Source organism: Trifolium pratense, linkage group LG2 (assembly GCF_020283565.1).
Source record: "Trifolium pratense cultivar HEN17-A07 linkage group LG2, ARS_RC_1.1, whole genome shotgun sequence".
Classification (NCBI taxonomy): domain Eukaryota; kingdom Viridiplantae; phylum Streptophyta; class Magnoliopsida; order Fabales; family Fabaceae; genus Trifolium; species Trifolium pratense.
The window spans coordinates 44,539,070-44,556,838 of record NC_060060.1 but is presented as its reverse complement, the minus strand read 5'-3'; the positions used below and the strand labels follow the sequence as shown (position 1 = coordinate 44,556,838).

The window sequence follows — 17,769 nt, the reverse complement described above, 5'->3', positions numbered from 1 at the left end:
TTGTCAGAACCGGACCGGTCATCAAACCGGTGAACTTACCGGTTCAAGGTTCAATTGGTCGGACCGGGGTTCAATCGGGTCGAACCGTTTTTAATTAAATATATATTTTAATATTTTTTATATTATATAAAATAATATTAAACAAAAAATTACATAATATTTTGTATTTCACATTATTAAATATTTTGTATTCAATTCTTTCTTTATTTTTTTTACAAAGTTGTACTCAATTCTTATCTAACAATCTAACATGTTATTAGTAATCTCCCTAAAAAAAATAGGTTACTAATAGTAATCTTTTATTAAAAAAAAAAAAACTAGTAATCCATTATTAAAAATTTTAGTAGTAGTTTATATTTGGGCCAATGAATAGTAAAAACATTTTTGACCCAAGCCCACTTATATATCTCTTAACCCTAATATTGGTATTTGACTAAAGAAAGGAAAAAAGAAGCAGCCGCCACATTATTTTGTTCTCTTCCCAATTCAATCTCCAAACAACATGTTCTTTTCCTCTTCTTATTTTTCTCGTTTCATTTTCTAAACATGATGTTTTAATGGTTCCTTTATTAATGAATATTTACTTGTTGCTTCTTCTTCTTCTCCACCTCCTTGAAATTCAGAAACACGTTATTATTTTATTTCCTCCTCCTCCTTCTCATTTTGTTTTCAGATTAAAAAAAAAAACTCAAGAACCGCTAAACCGCCCGGCCGGTACACCGGTTTGAACCGATTCGTAACTGGTCTGAACAGTTTTTTTCCGGTCGGCTTGCTGTTCGTTTTTTGCTCCAAACCGAACCGTCTTCATGCTCGGTTCACGGTCTGACTGGTCCGGTTCGGTTTTGATAACCTTGATTTTTAGGAAGTTGTTGTTTAATAGTGACTGATGACTAAACGTCTCTGGGAATATGTGAGGCACAAAAAATGAGTTCTTCCCCCTCAATCGAATTTTGTTCATGTGCAAGAGCCAAATATCAATCTTTTGATCACTTACTTAAGAGACCCAAAACTCTTACCAATTGAAACAACTATTTTTTTTTAATTAAAATGCTATATTTTTAATAATTCAACACCTATAATTATTCGACAATATAAATATTTTTACACCATAAATACATATCAATTAAATTCTTATTTATATAATCTAAATGATAAATAACAGATATAATTACAAATTATAATATATTAATTATATATGATATATTATGTATATGTAATTAAGAGGGAGGGGGGCTTAGCCACTGCTTACCTCCTCCAGGTCACGTTGGCCAACAGGTTCCCAAATAGAGGGGGTGTACCTACAAGTACATAAGTGTCATTGTTGGAAGTTTTATTTTTCTTGATCAATAAGCACAATGGAATTGAAATTAAAATTTAAAAATTACAAAATAGAATTTGACAATTTATTACTTATAATATTGTCTTCACTAATAATTGAAAAAGCTACAATTATAAGGCAGGCTTTGTCACATGCATTGACCTACAAAGATTGAATTCTATTCATGTATAATATAATTCAAGATTTACATGTTGGTGTCTGTCTCATCTGAGGGAAAGTCATTGTCAACCTCTAAATAATTTTGTCTATTTAACATTTATTCTTTACTATGTAATCTCCACCAAGATTCAGCTTATTAGCACATATAGTTATACTTTCCCTTATTGTCTTCACTAAAAAAAATTATTACGTCAATCAAATTATTTTTTGTTACTAACCCACATGGGCCCAAAGATCCGGCAAAATGCATAAGTCTACAAAAACTACATGCTTGAAATATTCATTTCTCCGAATTTGTAACTTTAACGACGTTAACGTAATTGATCGGATCTATACTAAATTAAAGTTAATCACTTACTCCTATTTAACTGAAAGAGAAAGAAAAAACGATTTGAAAGAGTGATTTAAAATAAAAACCGACTTTAAACCGCTCTTTTTTGATAGATAAAAAGAAGAAAAAGAAATGGTGATCTAGGTTAAAAGAGGGGGGGACAAATTTTTGCCAAATAATAGGCTAAGTTTGACAAATAAAAATTATTTAAGCAAAGTCTTATTCAGTCCAACCTATCACCATTCCATGACACCCCATCTAATAAATTTTGAGCAACTCCCTTGGCTGTCAATTTTTGTTTCAAAGATGTAAATTCTTATATTTCAACAATGATATTTTTGTACTTTATTCAACTAGAAAAGCTTTCAAGTATTTGCCGCTTAAGCTATACATAATTTTGTACCTATCTTTTATCACTTTCTAATTGTCATTATGTAACTTACACAAGAATTAGTCATAACAATTTCACTTAAAATGAAAGCCTTGCATCCATTATTATTCTCTACAAGTATAGTACTACACTTCATACATCAAATATTAATTCACACAATGCATGAATATGAATATCCTTGTTGTGAGTATAATTTTTGGTTGTATCTAATTATGTGTCTAGTGATTGTGTCATTGGCAGGCATTACATCAGGCTTAGCTTTAGGAATATTGTCATACAATCCAGTTGATCTTGAAGTTCTCATTAAAGCAGGCAGACCAAAAGATAAAAAGAATGCAGGTTGGTTGGTTATTTAGATATGTCACTACATTCTTTGCTCATGATCCCCTGCATATATAATACGATGTGATGTTCCTATGAGCTTAGCTCAGTTGGTAGGAACGTTGTATTATATATATGCAAAAATCAGAGTTCAAACTTTGAACACTCCAATTATTCATTTTAAATGTGAAATTTCTTTTTTTCTTTTTTGACATATTAATGATGAAATTTCTAACCAATAGACTTCTTAACAAATACTTTTGAGGCAATTTGAAACGACTTATTGAAACAACTTATGACATGTTCATAAGTTGTTTTCAACTTATTTCCATAAGATTTGATTTTATCTTTTATTACTGAAATAGCTTATATATAAGCACTTATACGATAAATGCTTAAATTGCATTGATGTGTTACTTTATTTGCAGAAAGGATTCAACCATTTGTAAAGAATGGACATTTTGTCTTGTGTACTCTTCTTCTAGGAAAATCATTGGCTATGGAGGTATATGTATACAAGTGATATAACACATTTTTACACCTATTTTTTGAGGAATTTGTTTGAACCCTTTTTTACCACTAAGTTGATTCTTCATTCTTAGATAATAAAATAATAGTCTATGTTATTGGGCCTATTAGGCCTATTAGTTTAGAGTCCATTAGGTTTTATTATATATTCTCTCCAATAACCTTTTGTAATGTTAAGCAATGCAATAATATTCTATTGAAACCCTAGCCGTCTCTTTCTCTTTTCCTATTTGTGTATCTCTGATTCTAACATGGTATCAGAGCATGGTTTGATCCGCCTTGAACCGTTCGTCGTCGCTTCCATTGCTTGTGTTCTCAAAAGTTTGAGAATACTTTTTTGCTTTGTTGGGATTGGAATCAGTTTGCTATTTGTTTTGCTTTTGCGGCGTAGCAATCAAATTGTGAGGTAATCACCTTTAGTTATGTTGGATGAGAAACAATTGAATTTGTCTTGTTTGCAACCTTGTTGCTTGTTCTCTTTGGGATCCCATCTTTTAGTTTTGTTCTCCTGGTTGAAACGGTTTCTCACCGTGAGGTAATCAAAGGTTATTTGAAACTTTTCGTTAACAAGTGTTTTAGTGTGCCTCTGTTGCAATGGTTTAGTTCTTTGTTTGCAATATTGGAACAGACAGTAAATATGATTCCGGTCGTGTGTTGTTCTCTTTGTTGATTGTATTGCACTTCTCCCCTTATTGCACTTCTTCTGATTGCATTGCACTTCTCCCTCGTATTGCACTTTTGTTCTGATTGCATTGCACTTCTCCCTATTGCACTTCTTCTGATTGCATTGCACTTCTCCCCCTATTGCACTTCTGATTGCATTGCACTTCTCCCCTATTGCACTTCTACTGATTGCATTGCACTTCTCCTCTATTGCACTTCTTCTGATTGCATTGCACTTCTCCCCCTATTGTACTTCTTCTGATTGCATTGCACTTCTCCCTATTGCACTTCTGATTGTATTGCACTTCTCTTCTGATTGCATTGCACTTCTCCCCCTATTGCACTTCTCTTCTGATTGCATTGCACTTCTCCCTCTATTGCACTTCTCTTCTGATTGCATTGCACTTCTCCCTATTGATTCTTATGATTAGTTTAGTTTGAATTTGTTCGATTGATTTTGTTTATGGTTAGCTTGGACTGCATTGGATTGGATGTTGGATTAATTTGATTTGGTTCTCCCCTCCTTGATGGTAAATGGCTGCTCTTAGTTGATCGTGATATTAATTGGGTTGATTTGTTGTCAGGGCTAATTTGTAACAAGCTTAAAGCTTAGTAAGCTTTAGCTTGAGGGGTGATGTTAGAAGTTTATTTTATTTGGTAGTTTATTTTATTTTCGTATTTTGTTTGACAAACTCATAATGCTTCTTGTTGATGCATCATGAGTTTGAGAGTAGGTGTTAGATAATAAAATAATAGTCTATGTTATTGGGCCTATTAGGCCTATTAGTTTAGAGTCCATTAGGTTTTATTATAAAATAATAGTCTAGGTTTTATTATATATTCTCTCCAATAACCTTTTGTAATGTTAAGCAATGCAATAATATTCTATTGAAACCCTAGTCGTCTCTTTCTCTTTTCCTATTTGTGTATCTCTCATTCTAACATTCATAAACATACCAGATTTTAAAATAGTATATATATGCGCATACCACATCTATATACTATGTTAGTTAATCATGTTATAGAAGTTTAACTTAGGCTAAATTGCAAGTTTAGTCCACAAGTACTTTTTTTTTTTGACGAATAGTCTACAAGTACGTTATCTATTCAATTGTACAATTTTGGTCTCCAAATTTTAATCGCACGAATTGGATCCTCAAATATTCTACTTGTATTACTCTTTCCATTTACCTTTGCAAGATTATAAATGATATTTTATTTACATCATTGACCAAAAACTGATCCTAAATGTTTCTGTTGAAGGCACTGCCAATTTTTATGGACACAATCATACCATCATGGTTTACTATTCTTATATCAGCACCATTGGTGACTGTATTTGCAGAGGTAATGTTTGTTTCAATAAATGAAGTTACATTTATTATATAATAAATCCAGTTTTTCTTGAATTTAACTTATATCATACATGTTATTTCAGATTTTACCTCAAGCTGTATGCTCTAGATATGGACTTTCTTTTGGAGCAAAATTGGCTCCTTTTACTCATTTGCTTCTGTTGATCTTCTTCCCAATAACTTATCCAGCTAGTAAGGTAAATAATATGCTTGTTGTACGTTGTAAATTCTAATATGGACCACTTCATTAAGTGGTTCATGGTGGAACAGTATTCAAAATATTATCGACAATATACGTTGAAAGTATAATTTAATGGTAATTTTCATTTATGATTAAAATAATGACTTAATTGACATCGGTTTGATTAAAAAAACATATAATAAAGACGTGACTCGTACTAAATTGACGTTAATAATGTCATTTTTTTACTGTAAAAATGAGCAGGGTCGTAATTTTATTTTTAAAAAATATTATCGACAATTGTTAGGATTTATGATGATTTTAAGCATTGGTTCACGATGGACCACTTGTTAAACTGGCACGATATCATTAACCCTATTAATTATATCTAGCCAATGTTATGTATTAAATTTGTAAAGGACACCGGCAGAACAAGAGTTTAGACTCAAATGGTTGGTTAATAAGGTTAATGAACTTCAGTTAAGGTTTGGAACAATTGTTGAACAAACTATTTACTTCTCGCTTAAACTTTGGATCATCGGGGTCTATTTTCCCGAAGAACAGAAGGGTTAAGAGAGAAAAAACAAGTAGGTTAAATTGCACTTTTGACTCTCTAATTTTTACGAATTTGCGATTTTGGCCCCCTAACTTTCATAATGACACTTTTGGCCTCCTAACTATAGCCCCTTTTGTCAAAGGCTGACCCCACTAATTTTGATCAAGTCAACGCACACATGGACAATGACTCATATGCCTTGTCAGCAAGCCAAACCACACGTGGACAATGACTCCTATGAAATGCTAACATGACATGTGAGTCACTGTCCATGTGTGTTGACTTGGACAAAGATGCAATTTAGCCAAAAAAAAGTACTAACGCAGACATGAACATAGATACAAACAACAAGTGGTTGGTCTAAATGATAAGGGACTCGGACATTTTTTGCAAATGGTTAGGAGTTCAATCATTGACTGTTGTGTATGAGAAAATCAAGTTAAGTGTGGTCGTGTGGACCAGTTTTAAACATTGTCTGTCCAATAGATATCTCGACAGAGATTAGTTACTACTAAAGACGATGAATTTTTGTGTGCCTGCCTATTACATAGTTATAAAAAGATTAATATTTCTAAGTCTCTTTATATTTTGACAGCTGCTGGATTGGGCTCTAGGAAAAGAACATTCAGTTATTTTAAGAAGATCAGAGTTGAAGACATTTGTAGACTTGCATGCAGATCAGGTTTTCCCCCCTAATATATTCTATTTGGACTAAAGCCATGTTTTGATAAACAACTTAATTAAAAAGCTTATAGAATAAGCACTTATTATGTAAATGTTATAAGCTATATCTTGTTTCATAAGCTATCCCGAAGAACTTATGAAAATGTTATAAACTCTTTTCATAAGCTCTCTGGAATAGTCTCAAAAGTTCCTATTCCAAGAAAAAAAGCTCAAAAAATTAATCCAAACATGTCCTTGATCATAAGTGATAAGCAAGTAGCTAAAATATTCATATGCAGGCAGGGAAGGGTGGAGAATTGTCACATCATGAAACTTCTATAATCACAGGTGCTATGGATTTGACTCAGAAGACAGCTATAGATGCAATGACACACATATCTGAAACTTTTTCTCTTGATATAAATTCCAAATTAGACATGTAATAATATGTCATTACTCTTAAATTTTAAGTCATTTATATAAATTTTCTTTTCAATCTGTAATGATTAAATGAAGTTAATTGTCTTCATCAGGCATACAATGACACAAATAATGAGTAAAGGTCACAGTAGAGTACCTATTCATTCTGGCAATCCCAGAAATATTATTGGCCTCATCTTGGTAAGTAATTGAAGAATAAAATATGATGAATGTAATGAATTTATGTAATTTCTATTATTTGAATTTTAAACTGCATGTGTTAGATGATGTGGCCGCAACGTATCGGTTGTGGTAGCTCTTATTGTGTGGCAGCTACCGCATCCGCATCCGCGCACGGCTGTGGATGTGAACTGCAGTAGTCATAATTGATTGCATCAATTAGTGCTGGCAAATACTCTGCTCAGTAATGATCATTTTCTCACATAAATTCATCTAGTATCAATTAATTTATCTGTTATCTGCTACTTTTCTCAACATTGTTTATAATTATATCATATATTCATATTCATATAATGTTACTAAACAATTAATTCTTTTGCATAGGTTAAGAATTTAATCTTCTGCAGACCAGAGGATGAGACACCAATCAAGAATTTGATTATCAGGAAAATTCCTAGGTAAGACAACTAGTATGACTAAATTTTATAAGACAAATGTTATTTTAGACTCAAAATCATGGCATTATCTTGATTCGATACTAAACTAAACCCAATTGATACGAATCTCTAGTGTGTCCATTACTGGAGACGAAAGCTGCAATCCCTAATGCCTTGCCCCTCTCCCTCCAGTCGGGAGCTAAACCCGGGGAGTGAGAAGAGAAGGAAGGGAAGAATTGCCGTTAAGGATGTTGAGGGAATCCGTGAAGGTTATATATGAAATGACAACAAATGTGAATTATTTTTGTTTGCGTGGTAACCCGATAGAATGGCATTTTATCTATCTTGACATGAATCTTGTTAAATGAAATTGGATCTCGCACTCAAAAATTAGTTCATAAGATGAGCGTGTCCAACCACATTTATATTCAGTAACCCAGGAAACTTGGCAATGTGTACCGATTATGACTCAAAAAATAGGTCTTCCGAATTTAAGATTTGAATCTTGATTCGATAATCATGCTTTGAATTATTACTAATATACTAATTGCATGATTTACAACAGGGTATATGAAAGTTGGCCACTATATGAGATATTGAATCAATTCAAGAAAGGTCATAGCCATATGGCCGTTGTTTTGAAGGGAAAAATGGAAACAGAAAGCAATGAAGCTCATGCTGTGGATTCACCTATATTTTTGAATATAATAACTAATAAAGAATCAAATCAAGCTCAAATTAATATTGGAGGTAACATCTTACACAATTTTTTCACATAGTATCATATCAAATCAAACAACATACTCCCTCCGTCCAAAAATATAAGGGAAAATTGGTCAACCAAAGTTGATGTATTTAGTTCAAATTCTTAACCAAATACATCAATTTTCTTTGACTAATTTTCCCTTATATTTTGGGAGTACTATATTTTCCCCTAATTATACCCTAATTATACATATAGGGTACACTCACAATTCATTCGCAATAATTTCGTTATAATGGTATTCACCGTAAATAGCACAGCTCATTCGGAAAAAACTTGCCCTTGAATATAAGTACCTTTTCAAATTCTTAAATACATTTATTAGGGTTTTTTTCATTTTTTTTCTTTCTAACATACCCTTTATTAATATTTATACTAGTCCATCCGTACCACAATATATGTTACTTTGGTACTTTTACGCATATTAAGAAATATAATTAATATTGTATGGAAAAGAGAAATTATGAGTTAGTTTACAAAATTACCCTTCATTAATTGTATGAGAAAGATAAATTGAAAAATTGAAAGAATAGAGAGTAATAAATAATTAAGGGTATAATAGGAAAAATAACATTTAATGCTTCATTAGTATTGTAAAACGACATATAATTTGGTACAAATTTTTTCTTCAAAGTGAAACACATAATTTACCATATTTTTTTTATAAAGGATAATTTAGTAAAATTTTAAAATATACACATTAATTGCGCTTTATATTTTTCTTAATATATGGGTGCGTTTGATTCGCAAAACAGCAAGGATTGTACAGAACAGTACATAGAACGAGATAATACATGACATGACAAAACTGTATCGGAGAGATATATGACGATAATATTTTTATATTCGAAAATAAAATGGGTATTTTCGTATGTTTTATAGTTGTACCGTAGACAAAAAGTTGTCCCCGTGATTTAGTGAGGAACAAAAAATCTTGTTTTTGTCCGGTCCCTTGCTACCTAATTTGTCTAGTACCATACTCAGTTTCAAATCAAACAGGATACAACAAAAGTTATCTTGTCAAGTCTCCTGTTTTTTAGCGGATCAAACGCACCCTATCTAAAAACTACTAAAGCTACTAATAAAAAGGGAGTAAAGATGGTTTTATTAAGATGAATTAATTCCTTGAAACATTTTTTTTTTCTGGAAAATGTTGGTTAATATTATAATAAAATGTATAAACTATGTTTGTGAATATGAAATATGCAGAATCAAATTCTTCCTATGTACTGGAAATGAGTCAGAGAAGTTCAATTCCGGAATCAAGTGATGTGGAATTTCATAGTCCAACATTAGAAAATATGATGGTACTAGACAATGATGTTGGACAAGAATCAAAGCAATGGGATCAAGAAATTGGATGTATGACACATGAACAAATAATGTCTCTTAATTCTGGTGTTATGCATGATGAGGCTATTGGTATCATTACAATGGAGGATCTTATGGAGGAGTTATTACAGGTTAGCATAGTACTTTTATTTTATTCTTTGACAAATCATGCTAATATTTTTTTTCTTTCTAAATTTTGTTAGTGTTTAGACTCACATACATTAGCACGGAGAATTGAAGAATCTCGTGAAGGGATACTTTTACATAGACACAAAATTTAGGCGCACACGCATAAATCAAAATAAGATAGTCACATTAATGAATATCACTTTAATCATTTTCTTTTTAATTGTTTTCATTCAATGTGTGTATGCCTAACATGTAATATTTGATGTTGTGGCTAACAATTATTTCTCTCGGAGATATTCTAATCTAGACCCCTACATTTCAATTTTTGTGATTAATTCACACTGCGAGGACTACAATCCATAACATGACATTCGTAACAGCTGAAATTGAAAAATCTTTAATGCGACCATGATCAGATAAATTTTACTATTTAAGGTGAATAGTTGAAAAATTATGAGTTCCAATTTATTACAATATCTCTACCAACTGAATTTTGTTCATAGAGACACTACGGCCACTATTAATTTAAGACCTTTACAACTACCAACTAAAATTGTACTTGCATGTATGTACCCAAAAAAAAAAAAAGTACTTACATGACTTTCTCAAGTTTCTATTTATAATAATTCAATTTTTTTTGGTGTTATAATTATAATATATATTTTCAGTAATACTATTTTCTACCATGCACCATTGATGCTGATTTTATATGTTGTTGTTTTGCTTTACAAGGGAGACATATTGGATGAAACTGATGAATATGTTCACCTTCAAAAGAAGTGAGTAAATTCCTATTGAATTCCCATTGGTATCATATTTATTTCTAATTTTTTCCCTTACCCAAATAAAACAATAACAAATTTCTTGTTTCAACTTTTTCTTATTTTCAGCATTAGAATTAACCTGCAACAATCACATAGATCACAATCAAGATCATCAAGAAGAACATTTGGATCCAGTCGTCGTTGAACAACTTTCTAGCTAACAAATATTTACTTTATTATTTACTCTCAATTAATTAAGATTTCATTTGTGGATACATTTGTTACAATGTTATGCTTTTTGTTTTTTAGATATATACTAAAAACAGCAAACAGTAACAATTCCAAAATGTGCTTTACTTTTTTTTTTTACTACATTCATCTAAATTGTTACATTATCTTTTATAGGTTAAATTGTACTTTTGGCCTCCTAACTTTTATAAATTTACAATTTTGCCCTCTTGTCTTTTAAAATAGTACTTTTGGTCTCCCTAACTTTCACAAACTTTCAATTTTGACCACCTAACTTTAGTCCATTTTGCAAAAGGATGACCCCATTGATTTTGACCAAGTCAACGCACATGTGGCAAGTGACTCATTTGCCACATCGGCATATCTTGACACGTGGACAATGACTCACATGAGATATGAGTCATTGTCCACGTGGCGATATATGCTGACGTGGTGTGTAAGTCATTTGCCACATATGCGTTAATTTGGTCAGAGAACCAAAATTGTAAGTTTGTCAAAGTTAAAGTGTCGAAAGTGTTATTTTAAAAGTTAAGAGGTTAAAATTGCAAGTTTGTGAAAGTTAAGCTGGTCAAAAGTACAACTTATCTAATTAACTCCATTCTTATGTGTTTTGTAAATCAAAATCAGTACCTCAACCAAATAAAGCACAACCCAAAAAAAAAGTTTAAGATAAGGATAATAGAGCGATGAGTTTCATTTCATGACCATTCATTAACATTTAGGATAAGATACATCTCACTAAAAATATCTCCATACAAAACCAACAACAAATAACCAAATTCAACACATTATCACACAAAAGATACCATGAAAACTCTAATTTTTGCATCAAACCCATCTCTCCATTTCTCAAAACATTCTCCATTCAAACCAAAATTACCAATTTTTCACCCCAAAACATCAAAAAAATTCAACTACCAATTAACCACATTGAAACCACAAGCAAGTGCAAAAGGCTTCTCCAATACAAGAAAACCATCATCAACAAATAAAAATAATAATGATGTTACTATCATGAAGAATCCCAACAAAAAGAATAATGATGAAGAGGATGAGCTTCCTAAAGTAGTTATGTATAGAATAATAGGTAGAATATTGTTTAGTGTTTTAGTTCCAATGGCATTAGGATTATCATTTTTGCATCTTTATGGTGAGTTAAAAGAAAGAGAAATATGGAATGGTCCTTTATGGGTACCATTTATGACAACTCTTATAACTTTTGGAGCTTCTTCACTTGGAATTGCATATGGTGTACTTTCTAGTAGTTTGGATGCTGAGAGAGAAGGTACTTTGCTTGGGTTTCAAGAAATTGAGAAGAATTGGGTTGAGATGTGGCAACAAGAGGATGTAAGTGATGATTAAATTCGTAGCTAGCGCCATTATTATTGATGATACAAAAATGTTTTATAAACATGCAATTTTTCGCTACCCCATTTTGTTAATCACATGTAATATTATATCGTAGTTAATTCAGTTGAATAGATGGTTAATTTAGACCACAATGATATTTGTGATTAATTATGTAGTTGAATTAATTATAATTTTAATCGTGGATTAAATTAATATTTACTCGATTAACTTAATTAATCACATTTTTGCACGTGTTGCAAGTGTAATATACTAGTAGTTTAAGTTGATATTGGTAACGTTCTTATAATAGGTAATGGAAACTTGAGTTTCACTTTTGCTAGATATGGATGCCGATCTTATATTTTTAAGTAGTGTTGTTTTCCTTTAATATATGCATGAATATATGTCTGAGAATTTTGTCAAGAATGTTTATAAAGAAAAACGATGGAGGTCTCGCTAGCAAAATCAAGTTTGATTTTTTTTTTTAACAAGATCATTCTTAGTGACAACCATTTTGCTAGCAATTTTATTTGTTGAATATCTTTTTTCAATGATTTGATGAATGATCGATAGAATTACAAGTAAAACAAAAGTAATATGATGAATGACCACAATATAATTACAAGTAAACCCACTTCGGGTTGGTCTAGTGGTGTTGGCAAATATCATACAGGAAAAAAAAAATCTCTGGCTTTCAATGGGACCCGCAAGTGGGCGGTGAAATTGGTCTCATTGGATTAGTCGGTCATAGGGCCGGACACCAAGTTTAAAAAAAAAATAATTACAAGTAAAAGAAAAGTAAAGATCACTCGGTCAGATTTCTCTCACAAGCTAAGTATTTTTTTTATTGTCAAATAACTGATTATCCAAAATGCTTAAGCTGTTAGGATAGAGTCACATGAATGATTTTATATTATTTTTAACACGCCTCATCACGCAAGACCTCACTTGGGCTTGAAGCGTGGATAATGCATAGGCCCACCTATCATATGCTTAAATTCCACTTTTTAATTAGAAAATGAGGTGAGTGAGGATCGAAATCTAGACCACTTAGTCATAGAGGCTCTGATACCATATCAAATAACTGATTATCCCAAAAACTTAAGTTGTTAGGATAGAGCTACATCAATGATTTTATGTTATTTCTAACACTTTTGTTCTTGTTTCTCGAACATGTCTCATTGATGGTAAAATTGAAAATACTCCTCTAGAACCCAATGTTGGATTTACTCCGGCTCAAGTCGGCAGCTCGTAGGTAGCTTGATTTACCTCACAGTTCATGGCCTCCTCTGGTACCACCGATTATGTTGATATCCTCTAAATTATTCGATATATTATGGGTACTTAGTTGCATCCTCATTGAATCTCAAAGCCTACTCTGACTTCGATTAGGTTGTGATCCATAGTGATCTTCGATACACCACAAGTTTTTTTTTTTAAATAATTTTCCTAGGAGATTACCGGCTTAGCAAGAAACAAACTTTGATAGCCCGTTCTAGCACAAAAGCATAATAACGCGCTCTTTCTGAAACGATTTATGAGATATTATGGTTTTTTTGTTTTGTTGGTACAGTATGGTTTTGTTAGCTTTTTGCCGATTTAGAGACATCTTAGCCTTTCTGGACAAATCTTATTGTAACAATAATAGTATCATTCAAAATGTCCACAACAATGCTTTCCATGAGTGAACAAAACATATTGAAATTGATTGTCACTTCATTAACCACCATCATCTTCATGGAAAACTTCATCTTATCTCCATTGGTAATTTTGATCAACCTGCTAATTTGTCCACAAAACTCCACCCACTTCAGTTTTAGGGGATGTTATGATATGTTATAAATCTCTCATTATTGTAATTTATATTGTAATTATGTTAGGATTAATTAGTCTTTATGTGTAATTATTTTCTTTATTTCTTTGTTTTCAATCCTACAGTATAAATAGAAGATTTTGCTTGTACTTGAAACACACATAAAATACACAAATATTTCTCATATCTTTCTACACCAACAAGACTACCTACCATGCTTCAATCAATACTCATGAGAACAAATCATCATATCTTTGCAAATTCAATAGTTTTCTTCCCATCATGACCTTTGCTGAAGAAATATTTGAAATAGTCAGAAAACACAACTTGTTTATACTGTGGCTCATCCCCATTCTCCAACATTTCTGGTAAAGGGCCAATGACACTATCAGGTGTAGGGTTAACAAATATTGGCATGGAGATCCTAGTCTTATTTCTATTAGCAACCACTCTATGCTCTATACTTTTGTATCTTCCATTGCTCATTATCTGTAGCACATCTCCAATGTTGATCACCAATGCTCCATTAACAGGAGGAACATTGATCCAACTATTACCATCTTTGTCTCTTAAATAAAGTCCACCAATATCATCTTGTAGAAGAACAGTGATAGATGATATATCAGAATGAGGACATACTCCTGCTACTAGTTCAGGTTCAGGACAAGCTGGGTAGTAATTGAAGCTTAATATCATTGCACCCATTAGGGTTTGTTCTCTTTCTTTGTCTAACTCATTCACATTTAGTTTCTTAAGAAGCACCTTAAGTAATTTTCTAATAAAAGCTTCAGCATGTTTCATATATTCTAGTGCTTCATCCCTGCAAATAAGATAGTCAATGAAGATTGATATCAATATTTATTTTCACATATTCAAAAGAAATTACAAGCAATTATAAGTTTATATCATTGTACTTAGGAGTGAGAAATAGGTAAGGTCGACCATCTGTGGCCTATGACCTTGCCTACATCCGTCTTGGTCAGACCTTTTTAAATAGGCAAGGTCAAAGGCTTTTTTAAAAGCCTATTGAACTAAAAAGACAAGGTTACAAGCCATATTAAAAAAAAGCATTTTAGGCCTACCTAATAAGCTTACTTAAGTTAATATAAATAAATTTGATTACTATTATTATTTATTAATATATCAGATTAGATTTTGTAATGTGTTAAATCATAAATTTGTTTATCTTTATTTTTAAGCACATTATCAAGTAGCCAAATAAATGTATGTTTGTAGAAAAGTGTACCAATTATTTTCTCCGCAATAAGCACAAAAGGGTACAATAATACAGTTTATGATTTAAAAAACATTCAGATATCATTGTTTACATATTCTTCTCTGTTACATAAACAATTGTCCGCAAATAAAATGGTAATTTTTCCAATCCTATCATCTCTTCCCAAAAATACAATTTCATTCTGGACTGGAATGGGGGATTATACCGCATGTACTCTGTTACACTTCAACCGCACAAGTTATTATGTGCTCCATCGCCAGCCACCGCCCAACTCTACCCTGAGCTCCACCTCAACACAATAAGCTCATCTTGGCCATCCAGGTCATGTTGAGCTCAAGTTTTAGATCAACTATGCAAGTCAATGAGACCTCGTCTTGGCCTGCCATGCGTTCTGTATGGAGAAACAGTGACATAAGCTATGCGTACCTCAGCTCCACGTGACCTACACAGACGAATGACATGAGCTACGCGTGTGTCAGCTCCACGTGATCTACACGTGAGTTACGTGTGTCAACTCCACGTGTACGCACGAGCTGCGTATGTAATCTGGGCCGTAGCTTATTGGGCTTGACATCCCAATCTAAGGATAGCCCATTAGGTCAAGAAATGATGGACTATAAAATGAGGCACTTAGGAGGGAAAAGGGGCTAGATCCATTATTCCTATTGTAAACAGTGGGAATGACATGAGCTACGCGTGTGTCAGCTCCACGTGATCTACACGTGAGTTACGTGTGTCAACTCCACGTGTACGGACGAGCTGCGTATGTAATCATGGCCGTAGCTTATTGGGCTTGACATCCCAATCTAAGGAAAGCCCATTAGGTCAAGAAATGATGGACTATAAAATGAGGCACTTAGGAGGGAAAAGGGGCTAGATCCATTATTCCTATTGTAAACAGTGCATTGTAACAATCATTTTTCTAGAGGGCTTTAGAACTCTCTAGGGCAGCTCACCTTTTGTATTAACCTTGTGTTTAAGGTGAACACATACTATAACTCCGGTTTGTTTCTAGAGGGAACACTTCATAACTAAGTTTTACTTACCTCGCGGTCCAACTGTAAATTACCGGATCTCATTCCCCTAGGTCTCAGAGGGTTAATACCAATAATAATCCAGCATTTCATATTCTATATGTTAAAATCCTAAAAAGTTAAATTTCATGAAAACAGATGACATGACATCACATAAATTATAAATTCAATTTCAGGTGATGCACAAAGCAAATCATAGACAAAGAGAAGTATATTACTTACTTGCATACAGCAGGCCAATATGAATGAATTGTCTCCACTGAAGCATACACAAGCTGTAGGTAATCCTTCCACTCCAGCACTGACTCAGCATGAGGGCTAAAACTAGTGCCTAACCTCACAACTTCAGGAGGTGAATTCTCTTTCACAGATTTCTTCACCTTAACTGGTAATTCAAAGAATCTGTGGACAGAAGCTTTAAGATCATCAAGTAAATTAATGGGTATCCCATGATTCACAATTTGGAAGAAACCCCAGTTAGTTGCAGCACTAAAAATTGAATCTTGAACTTCTGGGTCATCCCAGTTTGTGAAATCAATGATGGGTATTGATTGTTCTGAGTCTTGTGGGATAATTTTGGATTTGTTTAATCTAGCTTGAATTGGTTGGAAATATTGGGGAGGAACATTAGGGAGATTTAGATCAGCAAGACCTTTTACACCATTAGCTTGGTTAACCAAGAAATCTATGAGATTTGTTGGTGTGGTGGACATGATTTAAGGATAGTATTGATTGGGATTTGAGAACTTGGAAGTTGGAATAATAACAAGCAGTGAAGCGAAAATTTCTCATCACATCCGCTCACTTTCTCACCTACCCCTGTTTTTCCATTTTTGCCTTGTCAAAAAATTCGGAATGTGTTTTTCAAATTTTTTTAGTTTAAATTTGAAAAAAATTCGGAAAACACATTTCGAAGATGTTTTTAAAGGCAAAAAAAATTCGGAAAACACGTTCCGAATTTTTTGACGAAGGGCAAAAATGGAAAAATAGGGATAGGTGAGAAAGTGAGGGGCCAGAATGAGAAATTTTCCACCTAAGCATGTAATATTGAGAAGAGTATTTTTATATATTTCTTTTTTAAGAAATTGACTACATAAATTTTAAAATAACTTTATTGATTTGATTTTTTAACTAATGTTACATAGACATGCTTCAATAATTTGAGTAGAGATAAAAAAAGGAGCAAAATCTATCCTTATCAAACTTTAATGGTGTTAAATTTGGAGGGGACAAAGTATTTGTTTCATATTTTGATTACTTGATAGGTAAGAACACCGTGAGACCATTCAGGTCAGATATTACTGATCTAGAATGATAAGTATTCTCTTTCGAGCTGTCGAGTGAGGATTGCTGCATCTATGAAAAAGGACGCAGATGGCCTCTCTTATTATATTATAAAGGGGGTACTCTCTTTTCTAATGTGCGCTATATTATTTTGTTCTATTCCTGAAATAGTTTTCCGGATTAAGCCAGGTGGCGATACCCGCGAACGAAAGACATTTTTTTTCGGCTTAGAGGATGTGCATGAAAAGAAGTTGTGCATATTTTGTGTTTAAAGAAAAAAATTATAAAAG

At 32.6% G+C, this 17,769-nt stretch overlaps 3 protein-coding genes across 3 annotated transcripts; 2 read left to right on the top strand and 1 right to left on the bottom strand.

Moving 5' to 3' along the window:
• The first annotated feature begins 2,303 nt into the window (after nucleotides 1-2,303).
• On the top strand, nucleotides 2,304-10,878 carry LOC123904774 (DUF21 domain-containing protein At2g14520-like). The gene is made up of 12 exons (XM_045954393.1): nucleotides 2,304-2,559; nucleotides 2,970-3,046; nucleotides 4,996-5,079; nucleotides 5,171-5,284; nucleotides 6,420-6,506; nucleotides 6,787-6,926; nucleotides 7,021-7,108; nucleotides 7,472-7,545; nucleotides 8,090-8,274; nucleotides 9,497-9,750; nucleotides 10,481-10,527; nucleotides 10,639-10,878. The coding sequence occupies exons 1-12, from the start codon at nucleotides 2,304-2,306 to the stop codon at nucleotides 10,715-10,717; spliced, it is 1,485 nt and encodes a 494-aa protein (XP_045810349.1). The 3' UTR covers nucleotides 10,718-10,878.
• Nucleotides 10,879-11,456: 578 nt separating this feature from the next.
• LOC123906176 (uncharacterized protein PAM68-like) lies at nucleotides 11,457-12,263 on the top strand. Its single transcript, XM_045956029.1, has one exon. It carries the CDS (start codon nucleotides 11,569-11,571, stop codon nucleotides 12,121-12,123), a length of 555 nt encoding a protein of 184 aa, XP_045811985.1. The 5' UTR covers nucleotides 11,457-11,568; the 3' UTR covers nucleotides 12,124-12,263.
• A 1,740-nt stretch (nucleotides 12,264-14,003) lies between these two features.
• LOC123906175 (feruloyl CoA ortho-hydroxylase F6H1-3-like) lies at nucleotides 14,004-17,015 on the bottom strand. The gene is made up of 2 exons (XM_045956028.1): nucleotides 16,418-17,015; nucleotides 14,004-14,744 (listed from the first exon to the last, which is right to left on the bottom strand). The coding sequence occupies exons 1-2, from the start codon at nucleotides 16,906-16,908 to the stop codon at nucleotides 14,171-14,173; spliced, it is 1,065 nt and encodes a 354-aa protein (XP_045811984.1). The 5' UTR covers nucleotides 16,909-17,015; the 3' UTR covers nucleotides 14,004-14,170.
• Nucleotides 17,016-17,769: the final 754 nt, after the last annotated feature.

Excerpts from the sequence above, each read along its gene's own strand:
- LOC123904774 (XM_045954393.1), top strand. The coding sequence starts at position 2,304 with ATGAAAGCCTTGCATCCATTATTATTCTCTACAAGTATAGTACTACAC. Across the intron at positions 8,275-9,496 it reads AGCTCAAATTAATATTGGAG|AATCAAATTCTTCCTATGTA; the intron begins GTAACATCTTAC and ends TGAAATATGCAG. Across the intron at positions 9,751-10,480 it reads TTATGGAGGAGTTATTACAG|GGAGACATATTGGATGAAAC; the intron begins GTTAGCATAGTA and ends TTGCTTTACAAG.
- LOC123906176 (XM_045956029.1), top strand. The coding sequence starts at position 11,569 with ATGAAAACTCTAATTTTTGCATCAAACCCATCTCTCCATTTCTCAAAA.
- LOC123906175 (XM_045956028.1), bottom strand. The coding sequence starts at position 16,908 with ATGTCCACCACACCAACAAATCTCATAGATTTCTTGGTTAACCAAGCT. Across the intron at positions 14,745-16,417 it reads TATTGGCCTGCTGTATGCAA|GGATGAAGCACTAGAATATA; the intron begins GTAAGTAATATA and ends TCTTATTTGCAG.